Genomic DNA, 15400 nt, shown 5'->3' on the forward strand with positions numbered 1-15400 from the left:
GAATGGATTCTTCCTAGAGCTCTAAATACATTCCAGAAGATTGGACAACCAATTGAAGAAAATTGCAAGGAATTAAAGAGAAATGAACCGAACTCTCTGTAGCGTGTAGACGGATGTTAAGTTCTTCTGGGAAAGAAATGTGCATCACTGGGAGAAAATATTTTTCTTGTCAGTGTATAAAAAGCAATAAATATGCAATGTATGTCTATGATTTTGGTAAGCAGTCTAAATCCTATTAGGCATGAGAGTAATTACGGTATATACTGACAGAATACCTTGTATAATACTGATTCCACTTTTGGCTTCTTCACTGGAGTATGCTGTGTAGTTTCTTTTTTATCTGATAAAACTAGGAAGAAATTGAAATAGAGTTTTTAGCTTTACTAAATAAAAAAACAGCATGTAGGCAATCCATCTCATTTTTAAAATGTATTTCCAATTACTCTGGTACTATTTCATTTCTGCACATGCCCTCTTAACCAAAAGGCCTTCATGCACATGTACTGAATCATCCCAAAATATAACAAATCTGCAAATAGGTTAAACAAAGCTGGGGGGAAATAATGCTGTCCAAACAATTAGACTCACACCTGCAACAGTCTGTGACTCAACTATCTGCAACTCTAAGGGCCACACAGAGACTTTGCTAGTCATTGCTTTGAACAGAAAGTTATCCTCAGATCAGTTTGTTTTGGTTTTGGTTTGCTGTGATGAATAGCATAATTTATACAAGAGTAGAAACAGTCTTACATGATAAATCTCTCTTTGTGGCGTTTTTCTTCCTTCTAATTGGAAATTCATCTATCTTCAATTCTCCATCATCTGAGACATATTCATATTCATCTTTCACAGGTTTTGCTTTATCTTCTTTGAAATTTTGCTGTGACCCAAATATACCAGGATTCAACTGAGTTTTCATTCCCTTTGATCTATTAAAATAAAGGAAATTAAATCAGGAAGGGAAATACGAAACAAGTTTTAAATAAGAAATGTCATCATATTAGTGCCATTTTGACTTACAATAAATAACAAACATTTAAAATCCACAAATGGGTATATATAGACGAACAGTGCACTACATAAATACATTTTCCAATATTACCAGAAAGTAGCCAGCAAAATATACAATATGACTAAAATCCCTTCTGGGGATTTTTTAATCAACTAGGTATCTAAACCCACCATCATTGCAATCACAATCACCATCATCATCATCAGTATCCCAGATCAACCCAGTGCAGAATGAATCACCACTGTAGATTACAGACAATAATGTACTACCATTGCTCAGTGCTGACTGATAGAAAGTTTTTTACTTCCCAATCTAAGGAGGAAAGACACTGTGTCAGACCTGGAAGCCATCTTTTACATTTGTGCCTTCAGGCCTGACACATTTTCTACTGTGGGAAAATGGAAGAGGGGATTATATAGAGCATGGGTTATATATAGTCAAAATAACATTCTTTCTCAGAAAGTCATGGTCATCTTGCCCGGCACCTGGAGTGGTGTGACTGGGAGACATCTCTAGTTGGGTCGGTGCCTTATTGGACCATGTGGGTGCTGGGCAGGGATTTGAACTTTCACTTGGGTGGGAAAAACCTGGAAATTTTCAGATTCTGGTTTTCCCAGATGTGTCTATATGACATTTCTAATAAAATGGAACTTTGAGGAACCTCAAGCCTCGGAGTCTTCTTTCTTTAGAGGTGTTACTTGGAACTCTGACACACTGACCAGATCAGCCCAAAGACACTCAGTCAGTTTCTATGCTCAAGGGACAAGTAGAATGTTGATCTCATGACTTCTAGTCCAGCATGTTAACTACTACACCACAGTACCTTTAAATATACTAATGGTGTGAATAAGGTTCTACAACAGGGGTATCAAACTGGATTTCAGCATTGTAGTTCTCCATGGCCAGCGGGGGAGGAATGGAACAGGCCGGACACCTCCTGCAGCACTCTGCTAACCAAAACAGGATGTGCGCCCCACACACACATCCCGTTTTCGGCCTGGATGACCTCCTGCAGCACTTTGCCAGCCAAAAGATATGGTATTGTAAAATTAATGTAATAAACAAGTCAACCAATATGTTGAACGTCAACTTTTATAATCCATAGGTGGCCTAGCTGAGAAATTACGTAAGTTGAAGTCCAACATATTTGCAGGGGAAGCCAAACTTCATCCAATTGGAAGGCTGTTAGCACCACATTTGCAGTGGTAGAAAACTCCCAATCAGATCCAGCTCCCCTTGTGACATTGCATAAATCCATTGCATAATGTTAGTAATGAAAGCTTGGGCACAAGAGACCCATTTTGGCTGCCAGAGGAACCGTGGGTCAGTCCTTTGCTATTTCCAGGCCAGCCGCACAGGCTAGATTTAAGCACCCTGTGGGCCAGATTCATCCTGCAAGCCTTGACTTTGATACCCATGTTCTAGAAGAAAGTATTTTCAATATTAAGCAAAAATCAAGAACACGGGGCATAACCTCAAACTGACAGGAGGGAAAGTTCAAAAGTAAAAACAATTACTTCACAAAAAGAGTAGTAGAAGCTTGGAACCAACTTCCAGGAGAGGTAGTGGGTCAATCCTCAGTAACTGAGTTTAAACATACTTGGGATAAACACATGTTCATCTTCTGACAATTTTTTTTTAAAAATCCCTCACAGGGTGCACTTGATGGACCACAAGATCTTTTTCTGCCATCAGTTTTATGTTTCCAAATTTCTACCCCTGGATTTCTCTCTCAATTCTGCACACATACATGTTACATGGTACAGTTCAGAAACATATAACCCTTACTAAGGAAGTGAGATATCACACTCCAATTACAGGAGAAAAAACAGTAGAAATACAGAGGGTTCACATTAGTAAAAAAATACAATTTCACGTTTATTACTAAGAATGAGACATTACTTATTCTGCTTATTTCGTTTTCATTCTTCAATTCATCTGCTAATCTACAAATTTTATCTGTTCCTGCACATGATTGCAATGTGAAATAAATTCATGGATTCCTTCATATACATCCTGTGCCTGGATCAGTGTGACAAATAATGCTCCATTGCCTTCAATAAAGAGGCCTTATCCTATAGTGGATTTATTTGGGATAGGAATAACAACAACAGCAACATGCTATGGAAGTGTATGTTCCATAAACCATGAGAGTGAATTTGCCTAAAAGTAGGTTATATTGATAATAATCATTGAAGCTCTCTGACACTGAGTCATCAGCAGTTATGCTTAGGAAACAATCATTTGAGAAGTTATTCTGCATAGCTCCCCTTAGAATGAATGAGAATTGTCTAAGGCAGTGACAGCGAAGTGCCCAAACCAGGATGCCTGTGTGTACACACGCACTGGAGTGCCAGAAACCAGAAGACCAGCTAGCCAAGTGCGCATGCCTGGTTTTTGGCCATTGTTTTGGCTGTTTTGGGGACATTTTCCGGCAGTTTTTGTGGCCAAAAACAGCCTGAAAAACAGCTTGAAAATGGCCAGAAAAACAGCTTGAAAATGGCCAGAAAAACAGCCTGAAAACTGGTCTGAAAAGCCCACCCCAAAAAGATCTAAAAATAGCTTTTCAGGCTGTTTTCCAATGTTCTGGCATCCTTAAAGACCAGCTGGCTGGTGCACACCGGAAACCAGAGGAGCAGCTGGTGACGGTGTGCGTGCCCATAGAGAGGGATCTGTGCACCACGCATGCCATAGATTCGCCATCATGAGTCTAAGGGCACTTCAAGTGGGCACACATAATGGAGCTTTCCAAGCCAATTTGGTGTAGTGGTTAAGGTGCTGGCCTAGAAACCAGGAGACTGTGAGTTCTAGTCCTGCCCTAAGCATGGAAGCCCATGGATGATCTTGAGCCAATCACTCTCTGTCAACCCAACCCACCTCACAGGGTTGGTGTTGTTGGGAAAATAACAGGAGAAATGGATACATTATAAAGTCACAAAGGTAGCATAAAGGACTAATAAACAAATACTAGAGTTGTGGTACCTATTTTCTCCTTATTTAGAGTTTGTTCAATTTAATAGATATATAACAAAATCAATTATATTTCTGGTTTAAATAGAAGTATCAAAAATAGATTACTAGAGAATCAAACGAATAATTATGAATAAAACTTCCATCTCTTTTATATGGCAGATGGTATTTATCTTTCTGCTAAGAGAATCAACTTAAATACAATTATCAATGCTTGACCAGCATTGGTAGACTAATATTAAGTGGTTTATTTTAAAATTCATCTGATAGACTAGGTATTCATTTGCTAGGAACTGATCAACTTCTATTGATCTTGAAAGTTAGAAAAAAAGTACTGTATTAAATTCAAATGCAGCACCATCTGGTTCACAATATAATCATATATAAAAACTCTGAAATAAATAGTTCATATGCATTCTACAGACGTAGCCATTTATGCAGAAAAAATAATATGAAAAATGAAAGATGCTATCAACCAAATGTTCTATTATTAATATCTACTAGTACTATTGAATTCAGTCTTTGCAAACTGAATCATTAGTATCGCTAAAAAGAGATTTTCTTACTTCTGAAGAAAAATCTGAACAAAGGTAGCAAAAATGAGTTCATTTATCTTAGTTGTCAAGACACAGCATGAAATAATTACTTTCAGGTTAGACTGAATGAAATGAAATATTATTAATGATGGTGATAACATTGATTAAAGCAGTTGCAGATGTTTAAGACTGTTAAAAACTGAGAGGGAGGGTGGTGACATGGGATTGTACCGATATGAAAGTACATGTTTATGGTTACAGATAAGTAGCATCCATTATGACTTCTACATTCCTTTCTATCCTTTCCCCAAATTATAAATTGAAAAGGTGAAGGCATACTGGTCAGGGAAAAAAGGAAAATGAATTTATAATGGCTACCCACCCCACTAGAGTCAAATGACAAGGCAAGAAGGACAGATGGAAGGTCTTCCTAATAGCAAGTCAACACCTATAGCATCATGCAATGGCATATGTAGATTTCCAAATTAAAATATTATTGAAGCCGTTCTTGATCCAACACTACTTCTCACCAGACATTGCTGGGACTATTCCTTTCCCATGTCCTAATGAAGGACCAGGTTCTCCATTATGCAACTAGGAACACACACACCCCTCCTGCAAACCGAACATCTTTATCCTAACTTTGAATCAGTCATGCCTGACTTGATATCATGCCAATTTTCTAGTAAAGGCATGGTATCTGGACCTCCTCATCCTCACCAGCGTGAGAAAAAACATTGGAAACCAGCAGGATCTGAAGACTATACTGTTAAGTCTGATTCTGTAAGCTACCAAGACTATGTCAAAGGTTTATCTTTAAGGGATGGGCCAGTCATCTATCAACTCTTCAGTTTGCCTCCTATGCTTACAATTTTATCCCAAAATGAAATATTTATTGACAGTTTTTTAAAGAGTCAGATTTTAATTACACTATAGCTCTAGCACTTCTATATCTTCACAGAGATGAATCATTTCTGGATACATCACTTTTTTCTAATTAAAATCCAGAAGGCCTACAGTGTTCCTTTGCTTATTTAGTCCTTAATTACACAAGCTTTTATGCTTGCTTTGGTCATTAGGACTCTTATCATCTCATAGTCAACGACGAAGTACAATATAAATAATGCATATTCATAACATAATAGAAATAAATCATTAAAGGTACCTTGCATTATTGGAACAATTCAGCCTATGATCATCATGAAAGATAGCACCAAATGTCATCATGAAAGATAGCACAGTGTCATGCTGGAGGCGCCTCCCATAAATCCTCAGATCCCTAATCCTTTTTAAAAGGGTCAGTTCTTCCCTCCCTTTCTTCTGAGAGAAAGGAGGACCTTATCTTTTGTTTGTTCGTTATTTCCCATGCTATAGGACTATGGGCAAACAAAGCTTCCTTGCCTCCTCACTTCCTTCACCCCTCCCTCCTTCTCTCCCTTAATGAACTGATCACTGAATAAACTTGGGCTACTTCTGAAGTTACTTAGATGGGATCAACTCATTTCTGTAGTTCTAGCTCTAGAGTCCCAATTTGCTGGGAACAAGTAGCTCAATGGAATAAAAGTTTGGAAACCTCACATTTGGATAGAATGTGAGTTCTACTGTTTGTCAGCTGGGTGACTGGTCCAATCCGGGTGATTCTCTCAGCCCAACCAATCACGATAGTTATTATATGTGAGGAAAATGGGAGAGAAAGAAAGAGTATTAGGTATGTTTGCCACCTTGGGTTATTAATATGGTAAAGCAGACAGGATAAAAATCTAACAAATAAATAAAATAAAATGTTAGCAGTGGTACAAATCTATGCTTAAGTCTGCATCATCATGTTTTCATACAAGAGTTCTTCACTGAGTTAAGGACAGCAAAATCAATACTTTACATCCATCCTCATTTTCCTTTCCTTTCATTCTACTACAGCAAATACAAATATGTTTATACATATATACTTATACCTATGTTTAACTGGGAATGATATAGGTCACATCTAGTAAATTATGAAATGTGGAAGGCTTGCAAAAATCAGAGCAAGTATTGTTTTATTAGTCAGTGTTCACCTACCCCAGTATTTTCTTGTTGGAGAAAGAAAACATAAATTTATTGTCTTTATTTCCTGATAATGGTGTCTTCTCCAGTTTGTGCTCCTCTTCCATTTTCAGTAATGAATCAGGTTTACTGTTCTGAAAATTAGAGGGCAACAGTTATTATCTCAGCCGCGAGATTATTTGTTGCTGCATAGAATCAATGGCATATAAATAGCACAGTGTACATCCCAGGTTTCCTCCCATAAGAACTGTTCTGAGTCATATAATCTGTTACAAAGTGAAAATATATATATGTTGACTTAATTAGTAGTAGGGCTGCTCAGGAAAACCCTAAATAGTTCAGTAACACAGCAACAAGGGTACTGAAATGGTCCTCATAGTTGGCTGCTTAAAACAATAATGTTCTTTGGAGCCTTAAAACTGCCATAGAATTTTAACTGCAGACTAAAACATTTTCAATTTTATGTGACAAAACTAAGAGGAAAGCAGAAGGAAATTGAGGGTGATAGAAAACAATTACCATTCCACTGGTTATATATGTAAGGGCACAACATATTGGTTTTTTAAAAATGTATGTTAAATTTCCAGCAACCAAATCCAATGGGCCATGCCATTTCGCAGGCATGTGCAACTGGATCATAGGGAATACCTCACATCTTACTTTATATGGATGTGAAAATGTGAATCAGGCTTCAGTGAGATTTATGATGAGATAGGGCACAAGAGATAGGATGGAATCGCACACTAGCTCTATGCCCCTGAATGCTGTGTTGATGAAAACTATTTCCTAAATTGTGAAATGAATGTGCATCTATAGGATCAATTAAAAATACATCAGTATGAATGGGACTGTACATTTGTCAAGTGATTATACCAATTGCACAGTAAACTGAATCTACAAAATGAAATCCAATGCACAATATAGCTGAAAGAAGAGAGTCAGGGTGGATTGTTCACTTATTTTCCTCCCTCATTGCAGAATCCTATTCAAATCTCCTCTTCACTACTATTGTAGTAGTGAAGAGGAGTAGTATTTCAAAATTATTTGTAGGAAGAGTATCAGCAAAAATTGCTTCTTTTTCCTCACCTTAGCAGACATTTCTCATAAGTAGAACTATGCTAAATAAATATTCTTGCAAATATTGGCAATAATTAGTGTTTCTCATACATACTCTATGATTCTGAACTCCAAATACTGTAATTACTTGGGCTAATTTATTTCATTGTTAATGATTTAATCAATTATTTTTTTACATACTGTGTTTTATTTTTTTACATACTGCAAACTGTCTTTAAATATTGTTTGTTAACAAATGGGCAGCATATATGTCAACAATTAAATAAATAGTTGACTTTAGTTGAATTGAATCAATTCAATTGCACTCGTTTTTGGCAATGCAATCTTACCCTAAAACAGACAAAAAACAATCAATCAATAAGTGAAATAGTTTTCTAGTACTGAGTTGAATCTGCAAAATATCCTTTTTTTTCTGTAACTCTTCCCAAAACCCAAACAGAGAAACAAAAAACCAATTAACTTTCGGGTATTTTTTCAGAGAGTAAGAAGTCAAAGGTTCCAATGATATGCAGGAAATCCTGCCCTCATTCTCAAGTAGTTTTGTGTTATCATTTCTGTATACTTAAAAAAGAAAAAAAGAGCTAGATATTTGAAAATGTTCAATCAAAAAAGTCTTAAAGAAGCAATTTGGTGGAGCAAAAAATATATATGACAGGACAAATTTCAGAGAACATTTCTCCAATCAGTATCCCTCATGAGCACTAAACAGAAGTATGGTCCTTACTAAAATGTTTATTGACGCCTAAGATATGAAAGGCTATACCTTATATTTCCATTTTGCTTCCGTTTTGGATTTATTCTGTTCCCGAACCTCAAACTTTTCCACTTCATTTTGTTTTTCAACAGATTCTTTAGTAGGGGTGTTCAAAGCATTCTTGGCAGCCTAGTTTAAAGTAATAAAGAGATTGGCAGCTAATTTCAAATGAAAAGACAACAGAACACTTTTCTCTTCTACTAGTTCCCATATGTCTAGAAATAATATGATACCAAAAGTTAAAACATTAGAGGTCATTAAAGGAAAAAAAAGTTTTTATTTTAAAAGCACTACAAAGTGCAGATGATAAGGAAAACAGGTTAATCTGCTAATCTAATAATTCTATTTGGCATATTATGAACCAATTCTCACAACTTGTGCAATCCATAGCAATCTTCAACATGTGGACTAATCAAAAACAAAATTTCATTACTTCATTAAGTCCTAGAAATTGTTTATGAATGGAGTTCTGTTTTTGATTACTCCATATGCTGGAGATCTCTATGGACTGCACAAGTTGTGAGAATCGGTTCAAATTCCTCATATTGCCAGTGACACTGGTAAAGGTACTACAATCTTCCATTTTAGGCCCATACTCTAATGCAGTGGTTCCCAAACTTGGCAACTTTAAGACTTGTGGCAGAGCTGGCTGAAGAATTCTGGGAGTTGAAGTCCACAAGTCTTAAAGTTGCCAAGTTTGGGAATCACTGCAAATGTGATCATCCACTGATTTATACAATAAAACGAACCAACAAACTAGTAAAAAGCACAGACAGAAAACTAATTTCATGAAGGGAACCCAGCTGGAAGTCAAATACTAAGCAAGGTATACCAATTTTGGAAATTACATTTATAAATTATGCTTGGGTGAGTTAAAGAGGAGAGCAACTATCAAGAGATCTCTGGCCCCAAATTATTACTGAGTGTTCACTTTGCTCACCTTTCCCTTCTTTGGTGTTTCAATCTTTGTTAGAGCCTCTTTTGTGTGGGCCTCGAGAAGGTCTAAATTTGGAATGGCAGGTGGAGGCGGTTCTTTAACCTTTTTGCCTTTTTTCTTCCCTTCCCCCTTTACTTTTGGGGCTTTGGGGGACTTGGGGGGCTTAGGTGGCTTGGGAGGTTTAGGTGGCTTGGGAGGTTTAGGTAGCTTGGTGGGTTTCGGTGCTTTTATTGCTTTGGGAGTCTTTTTCTTAGGGACTTTTTCAGGTGGTGGCGGCGGCGGAGAAGGTGGTGGAGGAGGCGGCGATGGTGGCGGAGGAGGTGGCGGAGGCGTTTGTGGTGGGGGTGACGGTATTTCTTCTTTCTCCACAGGAGTGATTTCCTCAACATTCACATTAACAGCCACTTCAGGTTTGCTGACTTTCAAAGCATTCTTCAGGAAAAAAAGAAGACGAGCATATTGTCAGATCAACTTTCATATTTTTGTTGCTACAAAATAGTTAACCTTCTACATTATTTTCAGAATTTTCCCAAAGATTTCTAAAGGTGGTTCTACTGAAGACTGAACAGTACTCAAAGAGAAGGCCAGAGTTGCTTCATGGTTTTTTCGTATTTTGCTCTACTTATGACTATAGAAAACTGAAGATATAATCCAATCTATAGTTAATCTCCTATAGTTTATTCTTAAATTTCATGATAGGACTGAGAATAGTGAACCCAAATGGTATGATTCATTGCAAAACAATTTATACCACTTAGTATTTCACTTTGTAATTTGTAAAGTGTTTTTATTTTGTTGCATGTAGTATTGCATGCCATTTTGGTGTGTTTTTCCAGAAAAATGTACCTTATACATAAAATATTAAATACTTTGGTTCTAAGCATTAATGTGGCAGGTTGCCTTTATTTCTTCATATGTGTTGTAGTTTCTATAGAAAAAGAGTCACTCAACAAATAGATGGGCAGTGTATAATTTAATGTAAATAAATAAATCTGAAAAAGTCTCACTTAAATATACCTTACACTAAAAAAGATTTTGTTTTTATTAGGAAAATATCACCACCAATATTTGATAACAGAAAAATGTAATCATTTTAAATACAGAGATTTGTTAAATTGTTTTTTTCTATTATTTATTTGGCTTTTTTAATCCTATTTTTTTTTTCCATTTTTCTTTTTAAAACAATAGAAATAAAAAAGAAATGAAGACAGCCTCTTATTTAAAATGCTAATCAGTTTTAAAGGAATGCAGTTCAAATTAATTTGAAAGCGATACAAGATAGAATTTTATTTTGCTGTCAAGGTAAAATGATCAGGAAAAGACCAATCCAAATCAGACGATTTTATTGAGATCGTGGCTCATATTCTTTACAGTAAAAGTTGCATCTGAAAGCTTCATAGGGAGCTGCAAAGATGACAAAGCATCTCTTCAACCTGGAGTTCCCATGCCTCTTGGCAAACCTCTCCTATTTTATCATTTACTCTTTGTTGCCTTATCAAGTTGCCAAATTAATTAGCATGAAAAATAAATATATATGTTGCTTTTATGTGCAGATAATAGAAATTATATATGGGTAGCCTCAAGACTCACAACTGTTATGGAGCCTGCTATAAGGATGAACAACTATGGGATGCTGTAGCAATCATAACTTTGAGACCAGGTTGTAGGTAGCTTTTCTAAAGTCCATTAAAACTATGAACCACCTCTAAGTGATCAGTCATAAGTCAAGAACTACCTGTAAAGGTATATTATATAAAGCAAACTGTAATGGAATACAGTTGCTACATTTAAACACATACATCATTGATATGTGAAAATGAATACTTCCCCCCCCCACACACACATTAAACTACAAGCCATAGCTGTTGTAATTAAAGGAGAAGGATTTTGACTCGTCGTACAGACATAAGAATAACTTTTTCTGGCATTTTATGAGAAAATGCACAAGGTATTTTATTCAACAAAGGATTCTTACTTCGCTTAATCTTATTTCTTTGGCAAGGTCCTTGATCAGTTGTGCTGGCTTAAAATGTTCTGGGAGTTCATCTTCATGGTCCATTAAAGCCTTGAGTTTAATAAAACAAAATACAAAAGGTTAAAAAATCATCAAGAAATCTTTTCAGCAGGGGTGAAATGCTCTGAAGTCTGCTACCAGTTCGCTTCACTACTGGTTTGTTTCATGCGCGCTCCCAGGGCACTACCGCACAGAGCTGAAAAAGGAGGATAAAGAAGCCTTTTCTGAGTCTGCAAAGATAGAACAGTGGGGGGGGGGACAGCTGTGCTGCATGATTTAGATGCGCTAGAAAGCAGGATTTCCTTTTTTCTAGCGAATATAAATTGCATGGCACAGCTGATTGTTGCACAGCTGATTGTCAGAACTACTGGCTTGCCTGAACTGGTAGTAAAAAAATCCAACTAGTTCAGGCAAGCCTGTAGTTCCGACGATCAGCTGTGCAACAATCATCTGTGCCGTGCGATTTCTAATAAATATAAATCAAGTGGCACAGCTGATTGTTGCACAGCTGATTGTCGGAACTACTGGTTCGAACAAACCAGTAACATTTTTTTAAACTACTTGTTTGAGTGAACCGGTCCAAACTGGTAGCATTTCACCCCTGCTTATAAAGTTATGCTATTTAAAAGCATGCCGTATTAACTTTATGAAGCATTCAAATTAGACAAAAACTATTAGTTTAGAATTATGAAAGGACATTTATGCATCCATGGCAAGATCCTACATATGGAAAGGGTCCAGAGCCACTTATGGAAAGAAAGTGGCATTTTTTAAATCTGTTTCCTTCCCAACCCATATCCTTTCTTGCACTTCATTCTGCCACGTCCCCCTCCTAGAATTTCAAGTGCATTTCCTGAACATTCATTTCAGTGCTATGACACAAGTACATCTAAATGACCGCACAAGTCTGGATGTAAAACTGTTCTGCTCTTACAGAAAGAAAATTCTTTTGTCAAGAAAGTTGTTCACTTCCTCGTTTTCTGAATGGCCATGCAAACGTATACAACAGAAAGATCCCTACCTGCTTTTTAGTCCAAGACCTGAAAGCACCATTTAGAATTTTTGCTCCCTGGACTAAATGGGAAGGAGGCTGCTTTCCAGCTTTGTGCAATCCTTAATAGAGGGAGAAAAAAATAGAAGTCCATTCAATGAATGTGACCAATTGCCTATAGATGTAGCTTTTTAAAATCATACATGTAAGAGATTAAACTGGCTGTTAAAAAGCTTGCGAATTGAGCTTCTATGATCATAAATCAGTAGTTCCAAACCTTGAAGATTAGTTTTGAATCTGAGCTTGAACTTCCTGAATTTCCCCTTTGCATTTTGCTGGGCTAATTTCTGACTTGACAACAAGTGGAATAAGTGATTTAGTGATGATATTCTAACTGATAAAAACTGTGCTGACCCAAATGGGGATTCTGGTATTCAAAGACATAGAATTGAAGCCAAAACTGCTTTGGTGGAGACACCATTCCCACATCCTCTATTCCTCGTTGCCCCTTCTCTAAGTCCCTAGCTAAAAATTGGGCAAATGAAATTTGCATGAGCAACATCTGACTCATGCAAGTTCATCCTCTATCTACTTTATCAATATGAGATTTCATTTCAGTCTCCCCCATCCAACTCACTGTGTTTCCCTGTTAGGAAGTTGTGGATTTTGAGAAATCCATCACTCAAGTAGGCTTCCCATGCTCAATACTGTACTTTCATATTTTTTTAAAGTAAAATGTTTAAGCAAAACATTCATTTCCATTCTGTGAGGCCATATCTGTTGATTCATTATTATATGCTCATATGCAAGCATCTCAAAAGTGTATCAACAGACTAGTTAGACAAAAATTGCCATATAAGTCCAAATTCAGCTTTTCCTACATTCTTTCCCTACTAAAATCCAGTGTTTAGCATTTTGGGCAAATGCAACCAATATCCAAATTGGTTATTTATATTGATACAACAGTTAATAAAAGATGAACATTTTCAATATTGTACTTTTAAAAAATCATAAGAAGATGAAAACCATGTGGTCAAAGTAAACAATAATTTCAAGAATACAAGAACAAAGAATAAAGGAACAAATAGAATGAATTTATGGGCGAGAAGTTAAGATGCTTTGGAAAGTTGATGTTAAAAAGTTATCTTCAGAAGAATATAGACCAAAACTTGGGATTGAGACCAAGTAACAATTTGTCTAGTACAGGAATGGCCACCAAGTATCCTGCAAGCTACTCCAGTACTCCATTTGTAGCTATTGGGTTCACTGGCAAAATAGGACAACAAAATGTTAATTTGGGCAACACAATATATTCTTCCAAAATAAAAGTGTGAACGTGATTTTGAAACCTCTACAAAGCTAATCACTTGCATTTCCTAAGTTCCCTCAAATAATCTTAGTGAAATTTACCCAGTGTATCTCCAAATGTTGGAGACACAATTTTTAATTGTGAAAGTGGATTGGGGATTGAAGGAGAAAAAGGGGGGCAGTTTGCTTCCAAGATGGGTGTCATTATAGTCCTTAAGAAAGCCCTAAAAGAAAAAAAATTGTGCAGGAAAAAATGGTATTGTCATTTCTGATTATCTGAGCATCATTCCAATGACAGAGTCAGAAGCTGTAAAAAACCCCTGCCCCACAACACTTATTTCCCACTCATGATACAATGGGTGGTGAAATTATGGAATTTGTTACCACAAAATACAGTGATAATGTTAAAAGGCAGTTAGGCAAATATACCGAGGATTCACCTGTTAATCTTTGCTTCTAGATTGCTACCATTCCAGTCCTTTCTTCAAACAGCCTCGTATTATACTCAAATCACCTTCAGGATCAAGGGTACTTATTAACATTAAGGTCAGTTTAGAGCTAGTGTATTGTAGTACTGCAATTCAAAGGTTGGCCTTAAGCAAGGGGATACAGATTGAAATTTCTATTCAATCACAAAGATCCACAGGGATATACTATGTGGACCAATTTCAACCTACTTCATATTGTTGCTGAAAGGAAATAAAATTTTGGAACACCTCTATATATGTCACTGAGATCTTAGAGGAAAGTGAGATATGAATACATAAATAAATACATAATTGGGATTGAATCTGAGTGCTTCATTGGTTAAGTTTATCCCCTCCCCTCCAAAAAAAGCATGCAACAAATGGCTATGGTTGCCAGCTTAAATATTAATGGAAATTAACATCATGGTATAGAACAAGAGCAGGAAAGGTACTTTTATTTACCTTTAAATGATTCCAGCAGGTATCTTCCTGTATACCAACATGCTGTTTCATAGTTGGGAAACTGGGTTAAACTGACAATTTTTAATCGTCTTTCAACTTCATATGCTCTAGGAAACACAGCAAAAAAAGTTTCAATTGCAAAGATCACAAAAATTCTTTCCTCCCCATTCAAAAAAACATTTCTACCATCGTTGCCCAGAATACATCCGGTGTAACTTTAATTTCAAGGCAGTTATCTGGAATTGTCAATTGCTACAGAAATACACAAATTCAAAACAAAGAGTCTTACATGATCTTTGCTGATTTTAAATGAACAGCTAGCATTGATATAACTCAGTAATCATCCCCAAGGGAATAATAGACTCCAAACAAATGTACAGCAAAATTATACAACACGTACAGTGTTGGACTTATAACACAGGAGGCACTACAATCCTATATGTAATTCCTCAAAATTCAATCTGACTTAATGTATCATACTCATTTAATTAAGTGTAATGTAGCCAAAAATGTATTCTCCTGAAGCCCAACACAAAATTTATTCATACTTATTCAGAAGACTTGAATATTAAGTGTGAACAAATACAAGAAAATATTCAGAGATTAGAACAGTAGAAATGATCAGTTTCATAATAATATATGACTACAGTTACAGTAATTGAATAATGTTGCAAATAATAGTGTTGTTTCTTTTACAAAAATTTTCTAATAAACCTGGTGCAACACATGAAATAAAAATATGGGAAAATGCGACACACCTTTCAACTGTGCTTTAGAAAATTGTTAAGTGTGATATGATAGCAGCTTGGAAGAACAAGTTGGAAATCTA

The 15400-nt window shown here is 36.2% G+C and overlaps 1 protein-coding gene across 1 annotated transcript in view; it reads right to left on the reverse strand.

The window, feature by feature from the left end:
• Positions 1–15400, reverse strand: part of PHF2 (PHD finger protein 2) — a 145186-nt gene that overhangs the window by 25197 nt on the left and 104589 nt on the right. Inside the window, exons 9-16 of the mRNA XM_032209585.1 lie at positions 14572–14678; positions 12365–12456; positions 11305–11394; positions 9333–9761; positions 8402–8521; positions 6577–6695; positions 751–929; positions 276–349 (exon numbers count right to left, since the gene is read on the reverse strand). Coding sequence (XP_032065476.1) covers positions 276–349; positions 751–929; positions 6577–6695; positions 8402–8521; positions 9333–9761; positions 11305–11394; positions 12365–12456; positions 14572–14678 — 1210 coding nt within the window. The remainder of the gene's footprint in view (positions 1–275; positions 350–750; positions 930–6576; positions 6696–8401; positions 8522–9332; positions 9762–11304; positions 11395–12364; positions 12457–14571; positions 14679–15400) is intronic.

The sequence above is a fragment of the Thamnophis elegans genome, chromosome 2 (genome assembly GCF_009769535.1).
Source record: "Thamnophis elegans isolate rThaEle1 chromosome 2, rThaEle1.pri, whole genome shotgun sequence".
In the NCBI taxonomy this organism is placed as follows: domain Eukaryota; kingdom Metazoa; phylum Chordata; class Lepidosauria; order Squamata; family Colubridae; genus Thamnophis; species Thamnophis elegans.